Source organism: Mustela nigripes, chromosome 4 (genome assembly GCF_022355385.1).
Source record: "Mustela nigripes isolate SB6536 chromosome 4, MUSNIG.SB6536, whole genome shotgun sequence".
Lineage (NCBI taxonomy): Eukaryota > Metazoa > Chordata > Mammalia > Carnivora > Mustelidae > Mustela > Mustela nigripes.
In genome coordinates, this window is record NC_081560.1 from 158,374,028 (window position 1) to 158,390,689 (window position 16,662).

General features: G+C 39.5%; 1 protein-coding gene across 1 annotated transcript in view; it reads left to right on the top strand.

Moving 5' to 3' along the window:
- EXOC6 (exocyst complex component 6) overlaps positions 1–15,101 on the top strand; it is a 225,857-nt gene extending 210,756 nt beyond the window's left edge. Inside the window, exons 21-22 of the mRNA XM_059397700.1 lie at positions 12,842–12,954; positions 13,820–15,101. Of these exons, the coding sequence (XP_059253683.1) occupies positions 12,842–12,954; positions 13,820–13,952 (246 nt within the window). The 3' untranslated portion in view covers positions 13,953–15,101. The remainder of the gene's footprint in view (positions 1–12,841; positions 12,955–13,819) is intronic.
- Positions 15,102–16,662: the final 1,561 nt, after the last annotated feature.

The following is a 16,662-nucleotide window of genomic DNA, read 5'->3' on the forward strand; positions in this document are numbered from 1 at the left end:
TTTCCTGTCTTTAGTTTTTTTCTCCTCTCTCTCTGACTACCCCTCTGCCCACTTGTGATCTCTGTCTATCAAATAAATAAATAAATAATCTTAAAAAAAAGAAAAAAATAAATAAAAAGAAATTCTCAGGCGCCTGGGTGGCTTGGTCATTAGGCATCTGCCTTCCGCTCATGTCATGATCCCAGGGTCCTGGGATCAAGCCCTGCATTGGGCTCCCTGCTCAGCAGGAAGCCTGCTTCTCCCTCTTCTGCTCCCCCTGCTTGTGTTCCCTTTCTCGATATGTTTCTGTCAAGTGAATAAATAAAATCTTTAAAAAAAAAAAAAGAATAAAATTCTTTCTATGGAGCACCTGGCTGGCTCAGTCTGTATGGCATGCAGTTCTTGATCTCAAGGTTGTGAGTTTAAGCCCTAAGTCGGGTGTAGAGATTACTTAAATTAATAAAACTTTAAAGCAAAATGACTTACAGAGAGAATCAAAAGTCTAGTGAACACCTCTCATCATGAGATTCACGGTTTGATTTTCTGAGTATTGGAAGTAAGAGCTTTATTGGTGAAGTAATTACATAAACCACTTGTTACATAAGTGTGGCAGATGATGTAATGAATCTGGGCAGAAAATTGAATGTATGACATGGGAATGTTTATTTAACATGTTTGATGGTGGCATCACTGGTTTACAAAAGGTAATCTCAGGAGCAGAACTGTGGTTGTGAAATATTTTTAGTGTATTCTATAGCACAGATTAATCAGTCAATAAATAGACTAGCTATCAGAATAATTATAAGGTGATAATAAAAATTCAGAGATATTCTTTTAAAGATTTTATTTATTTATTTGACAGAGATCTCAAGTAGCAGAGAGGCAGGCAGAGAGAGAAGGGGAAGCAGGCTCACCGCTAAGCAGGGAGCCCAATGCAGGGTTTGATCTCGGGACCCTGAGATCATGACCTGAGCTGAAGGCAGGGGCTTAACCCACTGAGCCACCCAGGTGCCCCCAGAGATGTTTTTATTATTAATAGTTCACATTAAAGTAAATAACATAGCTAATTATTAGTATATAAGATGTGAGTTCAGATTAGACTTACAAAATTCTGTGTCACAAGATAACATATACATTTCATCTTAACATATATTTACTTGGTGCCTAGTATATACCAGGTACTGGGCCAAATGTGAGGATACAGATGAAAGCAACACAAACTCCCAGTGTTGAGGCACTTACAGTGTATATTAGGAGGAAGTAAAGGCACTTCAGCTGTTGGGATATTGGAAAGAGACTGGGCTGAAATAGCCATGAATCACCCAGACTACAAAAGGAATTGTTATGTAATTCCTTAATGGGAGGACAGACACATCAATATGCTGTGAAAAATCCTGTGATAGAGATGTGGCAGGTGCTCTGAGGACATGAAAAGAATAGAAAACCCATCCCAAGCCCTGGGGGGCTTCTTGAGAGAGGCAGGATTTAAATTTTAAGAAATTTAAATTTTATGGAATAAATAAGAGTTACATGGATGATGAAGGAGGGGAAGGGGACTCCACACAGAGAAAAAGAAAATGAGCAATCTCCTGGGGATCTTCGTGGTTTTTAAGAGAATTCCTTGTTTAGGAGCTTAAATTACAAGGCAGGAGAAGCTGCCAAAAGGATGAACTTGTTGGGGCCAAGGGTTGGCCACCCCAAGATGGACCACATTGGCATGAACATTTTTTTTTTATTAAAAGCAATCAAAACCCAGCAGATAGAGGTAACACTCCTTACCTCCCCCTCAACTGTCTGCTTGTACCAGGAAGAGAACTAGTAATGGAGACTCCCTTTTACGTAAGAATCTTCTCTGCATAATAGGGCAACCTTTGTTTTCCAAACATCTCCTTGTACTTTCCTGATAATGGTCCTTCTTCCCTTTGTATCCTCAGACCCTACTGCTGTCTCTAGTTCATATAAGCTTCATGTTGCCTCATTGTCTATGGAATTCCCATGTCTGTGTAGATTCTCCATAGGTAAGCTATTAAATTTAATTTTCTTCACTTAATCTGTCTCATTGCAATTTGATTCTTAGTCCAGTTAGAAAAATCTTGAAGGGCAGAGTAAATTCTTTCTCCCCAACAACCTCAATTAGGGGCAAGATTGCTTTGCATTTCATGGTAAAGAAGTTGATCTTTATCTTGAAGAAGTTGGGACGCCATTGACTGTTTTAAGTTAGTGAGTGGTGTGATCGCATTTGTATTTTAGCTGGATCTCTCTAGCAGCGGTGTGAAGATTGATGGATCTGGGGTGTTAGAAGGCAGAGGCAAGGGAGGATAGGTGACACAAAAGGCCCTAGGGTAGAGGTTGTGATATCTGAACTAGGATTATAGTAGTAGTAGGGGTGGAAAGTATGAAGCAAGTGAATTCAAGAAATATTTAGGAGGTTAAATTGGCAAAATTTGGCAATAAGTTAGATGCCAGAGCTGTGAAAGAGAGGAGTCAAAACAGACTGAATAATAGGTTGCCTGAATGGCTCAGTTTGTTGAACGTGCAACTCTTGATCTCAGTTCAGGTCTTGATCTCAGTTCAAGCCTTAGATTGGGCTCCATACTGGACATGGAGCCTGCTTAAAAACTAACAGACAAACAGGGCACCTGCCAATCTCAACCAAAACAGGCTGAATGCAGATTTCTAGTTTGGGTAATTAGGTAAATGCTGTTTTTCAATATGTAGGCCACATTTTTTAATCAGGAAGCTGAATTAGGTATTCTCATGACAGAAGAAAAACAAGCCAAGTACATTTGTAAAGGTACTAAAATTATACTCAACTATTTGAGGTAAATGTACCTGAGGAAACTACCTGAAATTTTCTTTCCTGTTTTGGGTAATTAGAGAAATTTTGCTTTTCAGAAATAGAGGCTAGAAAAATTCTTGTTAATAATTTCATTAAAATCTTTCAGTATTTATAAAGAACTTTTAGGAACTTTACTTAAATATTTATTGTTATTTGGGTTTAAATATATAATATAAATAATTTAAAACCCCATTGCCAAAGAATTACTTTAAAACTCAACCATATAAAATGTTAATTTCTTATATTATTAAATGGAGAGTCAAAAGAGCCTCTTTTTTTTTTTTAAAGATTTTATTTATTTGACAGATATCACAAGTAGACAGAAAGGCAGGTGGCAGAACGGGGCGGGGGGCTGGTGGACAGGCTCCCCGCTGTGTGGGGAGCCCAAAGTGGGGTCTGATCCCAGAACCCTGAGATCATGACCTGAGCCAAAGGCAGAGGCTTAATCCACTGAGCCACTTACGCGCCACGAAAGAGCCTCTTAATTAAAAGTTTATGTGGGACACCTGGGTGGCTCGGTGGGTTAAGCTGCTGCCTTCCGCTCAGTTCGTGATCTCAGGGTCCTGGGATTGAGCCTGCATCAGGCTCCCTGTCTTTCAAATAAATAAATAAAATCTCAAAAAAAAAAAAAAAGTTTATGTAACAAATTCTACTGCCAACTATATACTCAAGAAAAATAAAAACATATATCCACACAAAAACTTGTACATGAATGTTCACAGCATTGTCATTCATAATAGCTGAAAAATGGAAATAATCCAAATGTACATTAAATGTGGAATGGATGAACAAATGTGTCATATACATATAATAGAATATTATTTGGCCATAAAAAGGAGTGAAGTACTGACGCATGCTACAACATGGACGACCCTTGAAAACATCATGCTAATTGACAGAAACTTGTTATAAAAGACCACAGGTTATATGATTCCTGTTGGTAGAGTGACTGCTAGTGGTATGGGGTGATAAAAATGTTCTAAAGTTGTTTAAGATGGTTGCATAACACTGTGAATATACTCAAAACCATTGATTTGTATACTTGAAATGGATGAATAGTATGTGAAATGCATCTCAAAACCTGTCCTAAAAATTTTTATAAAACTAACAGAACAAGAAATAGCAGTTTAATTATATTAAAGTTATAAAAGCAAAAATAGAGAACAGTTGTAATAGCTTTCAAAAATAGGAAGGCTGTATAAGTAAGGTAAACTGTCATATGTGATAGCTGTAAGCTGATAAATCAAAAATTAGAAAAGTAAGTGTATTTAGAGACACTGAACTAAACAGAAGGAGTTCATGTGATTGCTTCAAAGAATGGGAAGGGTGGGTCAGGGGACTGTTGGTTTTTATGATAGGCTCTATATGATTGTTAACCATGTATTACTTGGTAAAATTAATTTTAATAAAGAAATTAACCCCATAAATCATATGTATGTATGTATTTGTATGCCATTTTAGCCACAATAGTGACCAAAAATTAAAGATAAAGCAAATGTGAGTGTGTTTAAATCTGATTATGTAAATTCCATTTTTTAAAAAGATTTTATTTATTTATTTGACAGACAGAGATCACAAGTAGGCACAGAGGCAGGCAGAGAGAGGGGGGAAGCAGGCTCTCTGCTGAGCAGAGAGCCTGATGCGGGGCTCGATCCCAGGACCCTGGGACCATGACCTGAGCTGAAGGCAGAGGCTTCAACCCACTGAGCCAAACAGGCGCCCCCTGTAAATTCCAATTTTTGCCTCTTTTTCCAAATTCCGAACTTATCTAATCTAGAAGTACTATATAGCTTACCATCAAAAATACCTTGAGAACATTCTACTTCTGCTGTGTGCAGTTCACCCTAGTGAAGTGACCTAAAGAGATCGATGCCTTTAAACAGTCTCTAGAGAGTGCTCTACCCAGAGTTTGCTCCTGGTTCTGCGTAGGTGGGAGTGGAAAGGCTGGCTGAAAACAGGTGTGGCAAATGGGACATTTGAAGAGGGTAGGCGTGGGTTAGGGGTCAGTTGTATCAGAGAGCTTGAGGCAGCTCGAGGGCAATTAACACCTGAGGGCAAAAAGTGAGGTGAGTGGAGGCACAGTACTGTTTCTTTACAGTTTTTGGCTAGGCCCTTTCTGGCTGCTACTTAAACTTCTCTTCTGTGCTTCATGTGGAGTTTTTCATATGTGGTGTTTTGAGATAGTTGGAAAGGTAGTAAAGCCAAGAGCTTTAAAAATCATACCGAGCTCGTCATTTGATTTCAACATCTACTAGGAAAAGGACTTGTATTTTCTCCCATTCGGACTAATTTAGTAAGACCCATTTTTCTTGAATCTCTAGTGCCTAATTGCTCATATTTCTTCGTTAAAACTGTATTATGGTTTAGGATTTTCGTTGCTGTTTAAATCTCTGATGCCCTCTAGGAACCCTTTCATAGGCTTTGTGTTTTGGAGGGAGAGGAAAAATGATCTGCTTTACTTTTGGAATCTGCAAAGGAACTCTGAAGTCCCAGGTGGATTTGGTGTTTGGAAAAGGGAATTTGGGGGACTAAGGTTGACCCTGAGCCCCCAGGTCACTGTTCACATTTACAAAAGCAAACCTGGTATCCCCAATTGCTTTTCTCTTGAGGTTGGCTTAGCTTTATTTATCTTCTGTCTTGGGTCACTGCCCCTGAGGTGCTTCAAAAGCAAAACCCAAAAGACTCAAAACAAAGAAAGCTAAACCAGATTCAAGGAAAAAATGACCTGGCACTCTGGGTTCACTTTTACAAAGGCAAAAAGTCACTTCAAGAGTTCCATAGAATGGTTTTAAGTCAGCCTAGATTCATTGTGTCAATTGCACAAAGTGATCTCAACAGGTCCGAGACCCCAAAGTTTCTTGGGTGGAGACTAGGAGTGAGACTTAGGATGAGAAACTGTCAGCAAGCCAGATGCGTAGACACAAACGAATTCTTCAGTGATTCTGAAGCGATTCAACTATTTTGAGCATATAAATGGGACCACCCATGCAACCATATCTTTCCTTAAGCTAAATCTTTTTGTTTGCTGGACACACACACACACACACACACACACACACACGGAATGCTGAGGAAGTGAAACTTACAACTCACAGATATTGGCATAAGTCTACTTTATGTTATCAGATTAATTATAAAAGGTATTTTTGAACCCTTGGTGAAAAAAGAAGTTAAGATACTAATTTTAGATAATCTTATAAATCGTGATGAGATAGAACTGAGGCTTCTTATTTTGCTCTTCATTTTTGTATGATCCATACTTTGCTTACTTCCCAAAAGGATTTAAGGTAGAATTATTTTACTTGACTATTGGAACAAACTCTTTTATAGACCTTAATACCAATTTTCATTATAATATGCCTGACTTTATCCTTTAATAAGTAATTGTAAAATTGCTTTTGAGTAATCTAGGGAACTTTTTTTTTTTGTTCTTGTTTGAGATCTACATCTTTGAATATCAGGTATATATGTTAATAAGTTCACCTGTTGAGACTGTGTCTTACTATTTATTTACAAGACTGAGAGAGATTTTGTGTAATTAATAGCAAATGTATTATTTGTGTACTGCCATCTGAAAGGGAGCAAAGCTCAAGGAAGAGAAGTGAGGTTTTCCATAACTTGGGTTTTAATGGTAAAGATATAGTGCATCCTGTGAAACCTGACTAAATGTGAGAGATAGACCCCAAGGCTATAACTGTGTGCAAGTGAAGGTGAGTTTTTTTCTGGCACTACTCCAGTTTCCTCCTCCCTTTCTATCACACTCTGGCTCCAGAATAGGCATGTTCTTTTTCAGCTATTCCAAAGATCAGGAATCATGCTTTTTGGTCAAAGCAGGCATGGGTAGCAGCCTATATAATGGGCTCATTGCATCACTGTGGCCTGGCATAAGGTTATGTAGGACCCAAGAATAATGTCCTAGTTTTGCGTTACATCTTTTACTTCAGTAGAACTGTACTTTAACTCACTACCACCACTCTGCGCCCGTGGCTGTTTCTGAATTTTATGCCCCCTGTCAGTTTCCTTACTCCTCCATTCAGCATCTCCTATCTTCCAGTTGCCCCTTTACCCCATAAGCGCTTCTCATCTTCTCCAGTGCAGCCCCTTCTCCTCGCAGGATTCCTTCTCCCGCCGTCCCTCCATCCTTCACTCCCTCGCTCCATCTACCCTTCAGTTATCCTTCAAGCAATAAGAAATAAAGCTTCTGTTGATAATCCCCCCTACCGCAAAAGAACTGTAGTTTAAAATGTGAAAAAATGGGATTACATCAAACTGAAAAGCTTTTTTTTTTGAGGAAAGCTTTTGAATTTTTTGAGGAACCTCCACACTGCTGTCCATGGTGGCTGTACCAATTTACATTCCTACAAGCAGCGCACAAGGTTTCCTTTTCTCCACATCCTTGCCAAGACTTTTTATTTCTTTGTCTTTTTGAGAACAGCCATTCTCATAGGTGTGAGGTGATATCTTATTGTAATTCTGATTTGCGTTTTCCTGACAATTAGTGAAGTTTAGCATTTTTTCATGTGCCTGTTGGCTGCCTATGTATCTTCTTTGGAAGAATGTCTATTCAAGTCTTTTGCCCATTTTTTAACTAGATTGTTTAGGGGGTGTCTGATATTCAATTGTGTAAGTTTTTCATATATTCTGGATATTAATCCTTTATCAAATCTATGATTTGCAAGTATCTTCACCCATTAGGTAGGTTGCCTTTTTGTTTTGTTGATGGTGTCCTTTGCTTTGCAAAAGCTTTTCAGTTTGAGGGGTGCCTGGGTGGCTCAGTCTGCATTCAGCTCAGGTCATGATCCCAGGGCCCTGGGATCAAGCTCCACATCAGGCTTTCTGAAGCCTGCTTCTCCCTCTCTGGCTCCCCCTGCTTATGTTCCCTCTCTCACTGTCTCTGTCAAATAAATAAATAAAATCTTTTTAAAAAGGGGGGGGGCACCTGGGTTGCTCAGTGGGTTAAGCCCCTGCCTTTGGCTCGGGTCGTGGTCTCGGGGTCCTGGGATCGAGCCCCGCATTGGGCTCTCTGCTCAGCAGGGAGCCTGCCTCCCTCTCTCTCTCTCTGCCTTCCTCTCCATCTACTTGTGATTTCTGTCAAATAAATAAATAAAATCTTAAAAAAGAAAACCCATAGGATATTGTATGGCGATAATACTTTAATTTAAAAAAGTGGAACGAGGGGCGCCTGGGTGGCTCAGTGGGTTAAAGCCTCTGCCTTGGGCTCAGGTCATGATCCCAGGGTCCTGGGATGGAGTCCCACATCGGGCTCTCTGCTCAGCAGGGAGCCTGCTTCCTCCTCTCTCTCTCTCTCTGCCTGCCTCTCTGCCTACTTGTGATCTCTGCCTGTAAAATAAATAAATAAAATCTTTAAAAAATAAAAAAATAAAAATAAAAATAAAAAAGTGGAACGAAGGGGCACCTGGGTGGCTCAGTTGGTTGGAGGACTGCCTTCGGCTCAGGTCATGATCCCAGAGTCCTGGAATCAAGTCCCACATTGGGCTCCCAGCTCCACGGGGAATTTGCTTCTCCCTCTGACCACCTCCGGGCTCATGCACTCTCTCAACTCTCTCTCTCTCAAATAAATAAATAAAATTTTAAAAATAAATAAAAATTAAAAAGTGGAATAGGACCTTATAATAATTACGGATGAGGGACACTGATAGACCATTCAGAAATGTTAAAAATCATTTAATTCTTACTAACATTAGATGCAAATCTTTATCATGATGGAATCTATTTTCTTTATCAGTGCCCCAGAGAAGGAGCCTGAGAAGAAGTCAGTTGACTGCATTCACTTTCCCTAGTTTGCCCACAGGCCACATTGGCCTTTTTCAGAGAGCTGTGAGCTCAAGCCAAAAGAAGTCTGTAGGGTGCTCTTTTTCTTTTATCTTTTTCTTTTTTTTCTTTTTTTTTTTTTGAGATTTTATTTATTTATTTGACAGAGATCACAAGTAGGCAGAGAGGCAGGCTGAGAGAGAGGGGGAAGCAGGCTTCCTGCTGAGCAAAGAGCCCAATGTGGGGTTCGATCCTAGGACCCTGGGATCATGACCTGAGCGGAAGGCAGAGGCTTGAGGCCTGAGCCACCCAGGCGCCCCGAGTGCTCATTTTTTAATACTCTGAAGAGCCTAGGGAAAAGCCCCTGGTAAACTTGGGATGGTTTTCATCAATCAGTAAGTTATTTCTTGAATGTCTACTGAGTGATTACACTCTGTTGGACACACTTTATGCGTTTGCCTGCCTAGCTTTATGAAGTTTGTTTCTATTTACTTACCAAATGCAGTATTATGCGTTTGAAAAATTGTACACACATGGAAATGAGAAATCAGAATAGGAGAGCAGTATGCTTCCTGGACCATTATTTCCTCCGCACCTGTATCCATGCATCCTTTGGGGCACAGACAACAGAAATGGTTTTCACGTTTACAGCCACTGAGTTCGTGGGCTGAGAATAATGGGCAAGCAGTCGGTGGCTCCTATAGAAATCAGCAACTTCTGTCTTTTTTTTTTTTTTTAAGATTTTATTTATTTATTTGACAGACAGAGATCACAAGTAGGCAGGGAGAGAGCAGGAAGCAGGCTCCCTGCTGAGCAGAGAGCCCGATGCAGGGCTCCATCCCAGGACGCTGGGATCATGACCTGAACCGAAGGCAGAGGCTTTAGCCCACTGAGCCACCGAGCGCCCGTAGCTTCTGTCTTAATATTAAATTGATTGTAGCAGGATGCCCGGGTGGCTCAGTCAGTTAAGTGTCTGCCTTCCACTCAGGTCATGATCTCAGGGTCCTGGGATTGAGCCCCATCAGGCTCCCTGCTCAGCAGGGAGCTTGCTTGTCTTTCCCTCTGCTCCTCCTTCCTGCTTGTGGTCTCTCTCTCTCAAATAAATAAATAAAATCTTTAAAAATAAATAAAATAAATTGATTGTTATCTTCCCTGTATGTTAACTAACTGGAACTTAAATTAAAACTTGAATCTGAAAAAAACTTGAATTTAAAAAACAAATTTATCGTAGCATCCTCATGTATTACTGTAGTTTAGAGTTCTAGGGTTGTGTGAATAGTTTTTTTTTCCTTTATACTTTCTTCAGGTCAACATCAAAACATTACTTGTTTCCATGTTAACTGTCGCTTCCCCACTTTCCCCGCTTAAAATGTAAATTTTTTTTTTAAATATTTTATTTATTTATTTGAGAGAGAGAACATGAGCGAGGAGAAGGTCAGAGGGAGAAGCAGACTCCCCATGGAGCTGGGAGCCCAATGTGGGACTCGATCCCGGGACTCCAGGATCATGACCTGAGCTGAAGGCAGTCATCCAACCAACTGAGCCACCCGGGCGCCCCTAAAATGTAAATTCTTGAAGCATAGGATTATTGTCTCATTCAGTACTATATCTCTGGCCTGGCACAGTAGCCAGCACGCTATAGGTGGGCAGTCAAAGTTTGTTGAAGGAATAAATGAATCTTACCTAGATTGTTGGCTTTTTTTCTACATTGGCAATGAGTTCCTTAACCATGAATGTGCAGCCCTAGATATCTACAAGTTAATAATGCACAATGTATATTTCTATAAAATATTAGTGTAAATTTAAAAGCATGTAGATTAGACTTGTCTGCATGTAGGCAGGTAGGTTAAATTTTATGGTTCCTGTAATTTCTAGTGATAAGAGATTTGCATATGAGTATCTGACCACATGTGAAAATTATAAGCATAATATTTCTTTATCTAGGCGTCTGTTTTGTGCTGTTTGGCAGAGGAACCAGTTCTGTATTCACTGTTGGAGTTGGTGTAGGTTTTAAATTCATTAAATGGACTCCTCCTTTCCCACCTGAGGGTAGATCAGCCCAAGAGGAAAAAGAGACTTATTTTAAGGTCTCTTCCTCTTCCAAATCCCAAAGGTCATGTTGCTAATGCCTTTTAGAAAGAAAGGGAGATTACAGCCAGCGTATTAAGTGGTTACTTTCTGCTGACTGTGCGCATGCCCATGCATACTTGTGCAAACACACACTTACACCTAAAAGAAGAATCCTTCAAAATGAGGCTTTTGTTAACAACTGTGTGAGGAGCATTTATTATTGAAATTTATTTTAATATATAAATATATAAACCTTATCTTTATCTCTAGAGTTAATACTTGGCCATTGTGGAATATTAGGTAAATGAAGAATTCAGTAACAGTTACCCATAACCCCACCACACAAATAACAATGTTACATTCTTAACATTCTCGAAAATTTTTTTCCATTCTTTTTTGATGGGTGTTTATGTAATTTTAGTAGGGACGTTTATCACAAGCATCTTACCAAGATACTTAAAATTTTGTGTAAATATCGATTCTAATAACTACATAATATTCATCTTACAGATAGATATACCTCACCACTTAACCATTCTCTCAGTACTGAGATTTGGGCTGCTTTCAGGTTTTATTTTCCCCCTCAAACTAATCGTTTTTTGATAACACAGCATTTTTGAGGTTAAGATCATTATTCTCTACCTTTATTATTGTTTCCTGAGGTTTGAGTCCTAGAACTAGGATTACTGAGTCAAAGGGAATGGCTGTTTTATAGGGTTCTTAAACATGTATTATAAAATCACATTCTGGAGATATTATGCCAAAATTCATTTTCACGGTCAGTGTGTGTGAAAGTTGCTTGTTGCTAAGTAACAGTCAAGAATTACACAGAAGTTTAAATAAATAAATTTAAACTTTAACCTTTCTTTTTCAGGCAGTATATTCTTTTAGCTTTGTTTCAGTTTAGCTTCTGTACCAATATCTTAACTTTTGATACAGCCTAGAATATTGTCCAAAAGAAAATAGAGTGGCTTTTAATATTAGTAGTTACTCTTTTCATTATGGAACTTTCACCCTTTGATGGGAACATCTCTACTAAGTTGTATATTGGAAGGGAAAAGAGTCAGACAAGTCCATTACCTTCCTAAAGAAGTAGTTTTTTGTAACCTCTTTTTAGGTTTTAATTACCCCCAGAAGTTTTATCCCTCCCAGAGTCCCTGGGTTGGCTCACATATCCTAGGAGTAAATACAAATGCTTCCTTCAGTTGAAAGCAAAACCAGTACACCCCTTACTTATAATGTGAATTAAAACAAGAAGAAAGAAAAGAAAAGGAAAAAAAAGAAAGAATAATATAAAAACTGAAGGAAGGTAGTAAGTAAAGTATTTAGCTTTCTGAAACAATTCAAACAGGGATAGGAAGTTGGTTTTAAATGGCTTAAAGGAGATTAGGGTTTTAAAGTTGGATAAGGAGTTTGGTGCTTTGGTTTAGGCACGGCATTGCTTTTAAAAGATTACTTCCATATTTGACAACAATTCTAACTAGAGATTATAGAGCAAATAGTCAATTTTAAAACACTACGGAATACAAGAGGGCTTCTTTTTGTTGTTGTTTGTTTATACAGAATGATTGCCTAGAGTTAACAGGCTGAGTCCTGAAGCCCTCATTTCATAATACTGCTGAGGATCTATCACCAGGGGGGATCCAGCAGAGGTTGTTTAATGCACTTAATTGAGATTATCTGAGCTTTTGGTTTAAATTACTTTGGGAAAAGTCTAGGTACAAACGGCTTCTTTGAAAGGTAAACATACTTAACCTCTAAGAAAAAAGGTTCAATTTAAGTTCCTTGAAATTTTTCAAACAGGTAATAGCACCAGCCCTTATTAATTAAATTGGAGTATGGGCTGCATATTGTGTAAAGATGAGATCTCTATACATCAGGTACAAGTGTTACTATAATTCTATTAATAGTGTTTTCATTATTTTATAATTGTTTGAGAATGCAGTCAGGTATTGTATTAGAAAAGCAACCCCTGACAATTTTAGCTATTTCGAAAGTATAAAGATACATGTGCTGTTTTGGTTATAAAGTATAATTAGTGATGAAATTTTAAAAATGAATTCCTTATTCTGTTCAATCTAAGAAGCAGGTCATATTAAAGTGGATCAAGAGTGGCCTATACTGCATGTATTAGCTATGGGTAAATAGTCAAAAGTTTAACATTTTCCCTATCTTTCTCAGCTCCTTGACCTGTTTATGGTTTGGGATTGGTCTACTTATCTAGCTGATTACGGACAGCCAGCTTCTAAGTACCTTCGGGTGAATCCAAACACAGCTCTGACTCTTTTGGAGAAGTGAGTATATTCTGAAGACTTTTTTGCATAACATTATAGCATTTGGTGATTTAGCGATGATTGAACAACTAGAGATTTTCAACAAAAGAGAAATGTCTAAGTGGAGCTTAAAAGCTCAGTCCATTTTAATAACCAAAACATAAGCCTCTTTCTTTGCTGATTGTAATGTTGGTGTTGTTTTATGGGATTGCTGTTTATGTTGATGTGAAACAAAATTTTGGTGCATCTCGTCCAGTTAAAAATAATAGAAGTTTAGGTGTTACTTTTCCCTTTCATTATATGGTAGATTTTCTTTTCACTTAATGATATTTCATTTTACATATCACTGCTAAATTTTCTATTTTTGAATTAAAAATGTATATTATTTTCCTATACTTCAAAATATCTGTGATATATTTGATTTCAAAGGACAAAAGAAACTGTTTAAAATAAATGTAAACTTATTTTACCATGCCATGAAACACTGCTGAGACCCACCCCCCCCCAAAAAAAACAACAAAAAACCCTGCTTTAAATTTTCTAATGTTAATTTTTCTTTCACCTTGTCTTGCTATGAATATGATTTGCAGAGTCCACAGAGGGTATGTATTTTAGCATACATTGGTGGAACAACAATATTAGAAAACTTAACATACTTTAGATTTACAGACTAATGCAAAAACCCGACTTCATATAGAATGTAAAATAAAGCTGCTAATTTTTGTGTAGTTGCTCTGAACTTTTATTAGTACCTATTTTCTTTGAAGTATATTTTTCAAGCATAAGGATTAGTGTGATAATTCAGAGCATGCCAAGATATTTTACTTGTGATAGCATAGCGTTTAATTTCTCTTTACCAAGCCTCTTCATTCATATATATTCCTAGGATGAAGGATACTAGCAAAAAGAACAATATATTTGCTCAGTTCAGGAAGAATGATCGAGACAAACAGAAGTTGATAGAGACAGTCGTGAAACAGCTAAGAAGTTTGGTGAATGGTATGTCCCAGCACACATAGACTTGGACTGCACTCAGTGAGATCAAATCTGTGATTCAACATTGTTTTCTAACAAGAGTCATGATACGGTAATTTGTTTGCAGAATTTAAAAATGCAGTAGGAAAAAGACATTGATGAGAAATTAAAAGAGAAACAATAAAAATATCATTTGTATGGATTTTTAAATAATTGGTTACTATTTTATATAGGGAAAGTGTGGCGTTAATTTTTTTCACTTTTAGGGAAAAAAGGCAAAACGTAATACATAAATCAGGTCAAAAATTTTACATGAAACTGGTTGTAAATACATTAGAAAAATCTTATATGCCTCTACATATTAAGTATTTTTTTTCTATTCAGACTTGAATGACTTTTCTGGGTTTTTTCATCAGTATCCAGTTTTGAAATGTAATCATGTCTGACATGGGAGTACTTTACTGTCATTTTGTAACTTGTTAATTTTTATTTTCATCTCAATATGATTTAAGTGGACTAAATTTTCCAATTCTGCACACTCCGAGGGAAAAATATACAAATCTTTAAAGGTCCCTGAAATCAACCTTGATTTAACTCAGTAAGAATGTGAATTATTTGTTCTGTTTGGGTGGTTTAATTTAATGGTTTTGAATATGAAGAAAAGGTGTTTGGATTTTCTAAAGCTGCAATGTTGTTTCTGTTTAGCAGGGTTAATATTTCTAACTATATTGTTTGTAGTTGACCTCATTTTAGGATTTATTTGGTTTGGTTTGGTTCAAGTTAAAAGAGGACAGGAAGGGATTGGAGTAAACCACTTCAGGTGCTGCTTGTGCTAAAGTAGATACGTTCCTACACACAGACGTTACCACAGGGGTCAGGTTACTTTCTTCAAATAGCAGCTCTCAGTACCTATCCTCAGTATGGAAACAGGCCAAACCAAATGAACTCTGGAAAATCTAAAATGAATGTACATTTTCTTCTGTGTAAATTACTGTGGTCCAAATGGTGGTATCAACCTGATCCTAAGTTTCTTTTCATTGTATTTATGCTGAATATTCCTTTTTGCATTTTCAGGATTTATGCCTGTAAGAAACTTACACTTGACTCTGTGATATAAGTGTAAAGAATTACATGTACATTTCTTGATTTTGTGATGAAATATTAAAAAGGTTGAGCAGGTTGTTGAAATTGCATTGCTGTTGCATCTGTTCAGAGCTTCCTGATTGGAAACAACTGCTTCCTTCGGAAAAACTGTTACTCCCTAGTTACTAGAATGGGGAATGTCACCAAAACAAAGATAATAAGCTTTTATTCTCTTGACCATCTCAATCCTAAAGTACTTCACATTTTAAAAAATACTTCATGGAGAACATGGTAATTCTTCAGGCACAACAACAACAACAACAAAACCCCCCAAAACCTGGAAGTTAAAAGAGGAGCGGTGAACAGCTAACCCTTTCTTGAAAACTGGAATGTGGCTGTGGGTCGCGCGCCGTAACGTAGCCCTGCAGGGCATTCGGGATGCCGCCCTGGCTTTGGTTGAGGCATCCCCCGATCCGGACAGACGCTGCCTTTGTACTGCTTGAAGTAGACCACTGTGGGTTCGTAGCTGTGATGCGTGAAATTCACTGTCTTCTGTAATACATATAACACCCTTGCCACTGCCTGCCAACCCCTGGGTTGCACTGTAGGGACAGGGACGCAAAAGCCCAGGGGGCCAGACACAAAACACTGGAGAAGCAACCCAGGTAGACCGACTGGGGTGGGGTACGGTGGCCTCCACAGTGGGAAGGAACGGTGAATTCAGCCCTAGAGACCCGAAAGGCATCCCGAGATATCTGCTTCTGCTGGGATTAGGATGTCTCAGTGAAGCTTCGGGCATCAATGACGCTACCATCTTTTGCAGGCGTCCTAAAGTGGTAGATGAGAAACCGGATCGGTATGGGATGTCGGGGAGTCTCCACCCCGGGTGTCCCCTGTAGGTGCCCGCAATGCAAGGCAGACATCCAAGACCTCAATTTCCCTGGAAACTGAAACAGAGCAAAGGGGATAAACCCCAGCCCTTCATAGCTGGAGTGCCGAGAGGGGAAGGGCACCTACAGCTTCGAGGGTGGGGATGCCAGAGAGCCCGCGTCAGCCCAGGGCGAGGGGTTCGCCCACCCGCGGAGTCGCGGCGTACAGCCGGGAACTTCTGGCGCGAAACGGCAGGCCCCGCCCGAGGATCTGCGCGGGGAGCGGCCCCTAGCCCAGCGCGAGCGCAGCGGCAGCGGCCACTCCCTACTCCTGGCCCCCGGGTGAGCTTGCCGCTGCCCACTGCCTCCAATCATTACTCGGCTCCGAGCGCTTTAAATATGCATGGGCGCGTCACGTTGTATGAATCGGTCCATGGGGAGGGAGCCAGTATCTATATAAATGTGGCCAGGGTGGGCCGAGTAGAGAGAGAGTGGGGCGGGGGTCTGCAGCCCCAGTGACCGCAGCCCACGTTGGCAACACCGGTGAGTTGCTCCTCTCTTAGCTCTCCTTTGCTACTTCTATCAAAGGAAAGCTGACCCGGGGAGGAGGTGGGAGGCACCCGCGGATGCCGGGCGGGAGTGGTGCTCAGCACCCCAGCGAAGGACTGGCATTTGGGCCCAGAAGCCGTCGGACTAGAGGAAGGCACCGTTCCTTCGGGGCGTGTGGTCGCAGCCGCCTTCTCCCAGTCTGCTTCTAGAACCACGTCCTTTCCCGAGATATATTAATCTGTTTGGGCCCGCC